Raw genomic sequence first — 6,959 nt, 5'->3', positions numbered from 1 at the left:
CGATCGATTCTTTTTTTTTCCTATCCTCTAACCTTCTGAATGAAACCGAAGGAGTGTCTCATTATGATCTGGGTTGCATTCTTATCCTCCTGGTATAACCTTTCCCTTTACTTTTGATCAGTCTCTTGATGTTTCTATTGCTCATAGAAAACGTAATATGATATGTACTCAACATCCTATTTCCAATGTGGTGTCATATAATGCTCTTTCCCCATCATATCGTGCACTTGTGTCTTCCTTGTCCTCTGTTTCCATTCTTAAAACCTGGCAGGAGGCAAATGCAAAACCTAAGTGGAAGGAGGCAATGAATGAGGAGATGAGAGCTCTTCACAAAAATAACACATGGGATTTGGTTGTTCTTCCCCTACAAAAGCAACAAATTGGCTGGACATGGGTGTTCATGGTCAAGCATAATGCTGATGGGACTGTGGATAGCTACAAGGTAAAAGGCTTTACTCAGAGTTATGGGATTGACTACCAGGAGAACTTTGCCCCTGTGGCAAAAATGAATGTAGTTCGAGTTATCATCTCCTGTGCAGTGAAGTGAGGATGGGAGCTATAGCAATTGGATGTCAAGAATGCTTTTCTTCGTGGAGAATTTACTGAAAAGGTGTATATGGACATTCCACCAGGGTACTCTAGTTCAGAAACACAAAGCAAGGTGTGTAGATTGAAAAGAGCTCTGTATGGATTGAAGCAATCTCCCAGGGCATGGTTTGGTCGCTTTCACAAGGCTATGATAGAAGTTGGCTATACTTAATGTTAATCATACTCTATTTATTAAAAGGGTGGGCGATCAGACTACTGTGCTGATGGTATATGTGGATGATATTGTTGTTACTGGCAATGATACGGTTGAAATCTCGAAGCTCAAGGCCTATCTTGGTAAAGAGTTTGAGATCAAAGACCTACGAAGGCTGAAATACTTTCTTGGTATTGAGGTGACACATTCAGCCAAGGCTATTGTTCTCTCCCAGAGAAATTATACCTTGGACCTCTTCTTAGAGACTGCTATGTTAGGGTGTAAACCCTTGGATGCTCCTATTGAGGTTATCTCTCATGTCAGAAGCAAGGAAGGCGAATCTGTTGATAAAGGTTGATATCAAAGGCTTGTTGGAAGACTCATATGTCTATCCCACACGAGACCATACATCGTTCATGCAGTAAGTTTGGTGAGTCAGTACATGCATGATCCATATTCCTCACATATAGATGCTATGAACTGGATTCTTAGGTACTTGAAGATTGCCCCAGGAAATGGCATTTTATTCTCTCCTACAGATCGTATGAGGATTGAGGCATACATTGATACTGATTGGGCAGGTTCTCCAGATGATCGTCGCTCTGTTGTTGGCTATTGTACATTTGTTGGTGGTAAATTGGTTACATGGCGCAGTAAGAAGCAGTCAGTTGTGGCTTGATCGAGTGCAGAGGATGAGTTATGAGCTATGGCGCATGGGATTTGCAAGCTACTTTGTGGTTGTAGAGACTTCTTCATGACCTGGATGTGTGTCCATCCAGATGCCGATGTTGCTATATTATGATAATAAGTCAACCATCAAGATTGCACACAATCCTGTTCAGCATGATCGTACTAAGCATGTTGAGATCGATAAATATTCATCAAGGAGAAGTTAGAGCAAGAATTGGCCTATATTCCTTTTATGCGGAGTGAAGATCAATTAGCAGATATTCTCACAGAAGAACTTAGTAGTAAATATTTTTATTTAATTTTATCCAAGTTGGGTATATGTGATATCCATGCACCAACTTGAGGGGGAGTGTCAAATAATGCATTATTATAATAATGGGTTTTAGGGTTATATCCAAATGGACCCTTATGCCTTTTTATGGACTTATTTATTATAGATAGAGGATTGTGCTCATTATTATACAAGCCAAATTTCCCAAATCTTCAATATTGGTTGGGCAATATTGGCTTGTCACTGGAAGTGGAACTGATTTGCTCCGACTAGTATTGGGTACTTTAAACTATTTGGAATATGCTTCTAATTTAGGCAGTAACTATGCTTCATGTTGTTGATCTGTATCATATGGATTGGCTATAACATACTAACATAGTGATTTGGTGTTATTTCCTAATGGCAAAAAGGTTCTATGCATAACCCACCCAATTGTGCTACATTGAAGGGTGAGGTGCCAATCCTAAATATTAGATGGATATACATATATATATATATATATATTTTTTTTTTTCCTTGGGGTAAATAAATATATCCATTACCAAGGAAAAGAATATACAAAAGGGGAAGAGAGGGGAGCAAAAGGGACAAGACCTCAGAGGAGGCTAAACATAAAGGGGACTAGTAGCCCAACTAGGAGAAGGGATACATCAAAGGGGGGGAGGAGATGATGGATAGGGGGAGGCCCATGCAACGACCGTTAGTCTATTCCTAGGGGAATCACAGGTAGGCCGAGAACGAAGACAGCCAAGTTTGGAGTTGACATCTAAATAGATGCCTTTCCAAAGCTTATCGAATGATCAAGAGTTGGAAGTTCATCTACGGAGATTATGCTTCATTCAAATATGAGAGATCGGGGCTCCAAAAGCTACCTTCCCAATAGTCATAGATAGTATGGCCTCCAAAAGTCATGTCAATCCAGATACGTTCTCTAGACAAAGGAAGGATTCTTCTACGGGAGGGCCAGTGGGAGCTGAGGATTCTCTTCCAAATGGAGGAAGAGAATGTGCAAGAAAAAAAGAGGTGGTCAACATCTTCAATGCCATTCCAGCAGAGACAGCAATAGGGGGGACCTGAATGTGTCGTTGCATGAGGAAAGACTGGGTAGGGAGGCAGTTCGAGATAGCAAGCCAGACTGTGATGTTGTGGCGCGGGATGTGTCCCTATAGTGTTGCGCCATGGCACAAGGGGGCCTTTGGAGTGGATGAATTCCCAGGAGAGGCAGAGGTGAACGATCCTTGGGGAGATGGATATTGCATCATCTGAATTGCCCATTCACAGTAAAATTCACTCCATATATAGGCATATTTCCCCATGTTTTCTGCTGTACATTTATCTTCCACCATTTTTGAAAACAGGTGCTGTCAATCAGGAGGAGCAGGAGCAACAGTAGCATCGGTAAATAGGTACAGTAGTTGTAGTAGGCTTGGTAGCATAGCTCGTTACTCATGATTTGATCCCTTTTCTTAGTGGACTATCCACAATTTTTCAAAAGTTTCCACCATATGGCTGAAATTTTACATTTAAGCAGGGACGTTGGCCCTACCAATGGTCCTCCTGATCTGCCTGGTGGTAGATAATAGGTCCATATAGGAAGCCAGTGCCCTTTCTTATTATATTTATCATGCTGCACTTGTTATCTAGCCTTTTGTTTATCATGTCTTTTCTTTAATGCACACGCTGGTGGGGAGAATTTAAAAGGGTCTCAAGTGGCTAAAGAAAACTATTCTGAAGTTTATATATTTTTATATTTTTTCCTTTTATAGTTTCATATATGTTTGTACATTAATCAAATAGTGTATTTTTTTAGTATTTTTTAAATATATTTGTATTTGTTTTCTTGGAATCATTAATGTCGACTGGCTGCTTTAGCTAAACTAGGTATGTGTAAAGACTTCTGGATGTTCACAGATTGTTGAACTTATTTCTTGTTTTCAAATTTATATAATTTGTTTTATGAATAGGACTTTTATTTTTATTATATATTTCTTGGATAACTATGATTTTGTATTTTTATTCGTTTGTTTCAGGAACCCTCCTACTGGAAGAGTTGATCAGTTCTTGTGGGGAAGATGGTATCAATGCTATTGTTGAAGCTGCTAAGGAACGGTTTAATGAGTCTCAGCAAGAAAAAGCTACTGGTTCTACAGGCTGGTGGAGAGTGAGTAAACACAATTTGAAAGCTTTGCGAAGCTGTGCTGTGATAGGTGTTGCTGTGCTAAGAACATTATTTCTTTCTAGGCTTTTAATGTATTCGTTAGGTATCTATCTAATACCTAGTTTTTAGTTTGAAAAGGGATGTGATGAATAAATGATGTAGGTTCAATGAACCCTCCTAATTGTTCCCAAAGAAGAAAAGTACCCTAATCTCACTGGGTGATGGGCTCATAATCTGATAATAGTTCAAATAATAACTTAGAACTTGGAAGAAAACATAGAATTTGATAGGGTCTAGAACTGACCAGCGTCTATCAGAGGAGCTAAGGGCAGGCATGCGTAATTGCTGCCCTGATTTGTCTTATACATAGATGGCTTATCTTCATGTGGTGGTCCAAGGAGGGGAAATTGCCCCCTACCTTCCCCTCCATATAGTTTTGTTGCTTCTTCTTCTTTTATCTATTTATTTATTTATTTTTGAGGCATTTTCAATAGTCGTTTGGGCCTGAACTTGATCAGTGAGTTCAGTTTGGGGTCCTATATCAAATGTTATGTGGACCCTCCCATGTCTGCGATGGAGCATGGAATTTCGAGCTTGTGATTGTAAATGTCACTAATGCTAGTGATGCACAAACAAACCCTAAAAATGTTTTATGCTTTAATTTTCAATGTATTAATAAAAAATTCCATAGTAAACTATATCCAAATATATCCTGCAGTCTACAATTCTGTTTTCCAAAATTACCAATTATGGCTGGAACCTCCAGATTTGGGCCTTTTCCCCTTCAAAAAAAAAAAAAAAAAATCAAATAAATAAATTTTGGGATTAGGTGTGTGTTTATTACTTGCAACTTGAAGTATCGCTTTCTTTTCCATTTGGCAGACTTGGATGGATGTGGGGTTAGGTCCACATGTGGAGGACCTCACCCATCTCACCAGTGAAATTTGAACCTAAAACAAAGTGGTTAAAACTAAAGATCACAAAATTAAAGAATATGCCATAGTAATTGAATCTAGTATCATTTTTTTTTTCTCACCTAGGACCCACTTTTGTGGCACTTAAGCTTTTCTCCTTTTGGGGCTCAATCTTAACCAATTGAGATGGATTTTGGTTCCTCCACCATGTGGACCTTTAACTTTTGCCATATGAGAGCCATGAGAGCTCTTATTGCCTTTTCTTTATTCCACTTGTTTCTTTACTTTTAGAGCTCTCATTCGTTTTTCTTATTTTGTTACTTAGCTGCAAATTTTCATTTGCTGCAGATACGGGAGGCCACCATTTATACTTTGGCTTCTCTGTCAGAGCAATTGCTTGAAGCACAGGTTATGATCTTTTCTTTTTCCTCCCTTTATTATTGATATTGAGGTTAGCTTCTCATGGTTTTGCTCATGTGGTGTTACTAATTACTTTCATTACTTGACTTTATCTTTGTTGTAGTACTAAAGAAAATGACATTAGATTCAAATTGTTTAGTTTGATTCTTACAAAAGATCTGGCTGACATAAAAAAATGAAGTCATACCAAACACGAGTTTAGAAGTGCAATGATAATATACTCAATTGATCAAACACATTATAAGTTATTATTTTATCTTATAGACCTGGGGATATTAGATAAGAATTTGGGCCAATATGGATGTGTTTTTTGCCTTTGAAAGAAATAGGGTCCAGTAGCTCAATTGGTTAAATGTCTTACCATGTGGCTAAAATGGGGGAAAATGTTTCCTACATGGTAAGCTGTGCTAATAATCACTCATTGGATTTGATTCCACAATTGTAATATTTTAACTTTTTTTGTATTATTTGTCTGGTTTTTTCATATAAATTAAAAGCAAAACCACTCAACATTCACTTTCTCCCATGTAAAAGTGAGGGGAGAGAGAACTTAAGGAAGACTTAAATAAGACACGGTGTGCACATATCCTTGACATGTCGAGTTTGCATCATTACTTGTTAAGAAAACCACATGCATGCAAGAAAGTTATGTTCGATCTTCTACTTGATGTAATGACATTGAAAATTTGATAGGATGGAAGATTCAAATAATAATCTGTTAGATGTGAACAAAGGATCATTTTTATCTAAAGTGGTTCATACTTGGGACTGAATGGAAAATCTTTTGCATAAACATTAGTTTTGAGTCGCTGAGGATATTGAGAAGAAAGGTTTTGAATTTAGCTACCTGTTACAGGATTCAGGATCAACTGGGTTCATCGGGAATCTAATAGAGCAAATGCTCACTGAAGACATCGGAACAGGTAATTGTTTCTTTCTATGGTGTGTTGGTTGAATTATTGATCCTAGGAGTAATTGAATGGTACCATTTTACAATGCAGGGGTACATGAATATCCCTTTCTTCATGCAAGGGCATTTTCAGCAGTTGCAAAGTTCTCCTCTGTGGTATATGTTACAATATTTTCTCGTTTTCCCAGCGTAGTAAGGATGTATTTTTTTTTTTCTCCTGAAGTTGGTAACAATTTTCAGAATTTCTGCAGATGAGCCAGGGAATTCTGGAGCAGTTTTTATATGCAGCAATTAACGTGATAAGTTTAGATATGTAAGTGCTACCATTTCTATGCAATCTGGCTGTTAAATAAGGAGATGATGATTCGTATAGTAACATATTCTGTTCACAGTCCACCACCAGTTAAAGTAGGTGCTTGCCGGGCCCTTTCTCAGCTCCTACCAGAAGCTAACAAAGGCGTTCTTCAGTCTCATATGATGGGCTTATTTTCATCTCTAACAGATCTTCTTAAGCAAGTAATGCATCTCTCTTTGACTTTCCTTCTTTCATGTTAGTTGAGAAGTACTTGAATGAATGCAATATTTGTGCTTCCCAGGCATCTGATGAGACACTACACCTGGTACTAGAAACACTCCAATCTGCAGTTAAGGCAGGTCTGTGATGTTAATTCTCCTTTTGGTTTTCCCTGTTAGTTGTTGTTGTTGTCATCATCATCCTCCATTTTTTTTTTTAATTGTCAATGTCAATATTTTATTGTTAATCTTAAAAACGAAATATAGCACAAAAGTGTACAATGGAAAATATCATCAGCCCACTGAAAAAGGAGGAGGTGGGGGGGGGGGGGGGGGGGGGG

General features: G+C 38.2%; 1 protein-coding gene across 1 annotated transcript in view; it reads left to right on the top strand.

Annotated features, from left to right (window-relative positions):
* Nucleotides 1–6,959, top strand: part of LOC122065530 — an 83,475-nt gene that overhangs the window by 48,609 nt on the left and 27,907 nt on the right. The window contains exons 13-19 of the mRNA XM_042629329.1: nt 3,734–3,864; nt 5,124–5,183; nt 6,052–6,118; nt 6,197–6,261; nt 6,357–6,418; nt 6,498–6,621; nt 6,702–6,759. Coding sequence (XP_042485263.1) covers nt 3,734–3,864; nt 5,124–5,183; nt 6,052–6,118; nt 6,197–6,261; nt 6,357–6,418; nt 6,498–6,621; nt 6,702–6,759 — 567 coding nt within the window. The remainder of the gene's footprint in view (nt 1–3,733; nt 3,865–5,123; nt 5,184–6,051; nt 6,119–6,196; nt 6,262–6,356; nt 6,419–6,497; nt 6,622–6,701; nt 6,760–6,959) is intronic.

Source organism: Macadamia integrifolia, unplaced genomic scaffold, assembly GCF_013358625.1.
Source record: "Macadamia integrifolia cultivar HAES 741 unplaced genomic scaffold, SCU_Mint_v3 scaffold205, whole genome shotgun sequence".
Taxonomy (NCBI): Eukaryota; Viridiplantae; Streptophyta; class Magnoliopsida; order Proteales; family Proteaceae; genus Macadamia; species Macadamia integrifolia.
The sequence above is the reverse complement of the archived record's forward strand: the minus strand, read 5'-3'. Positions and strand labels throughout refer to the sequence as shown.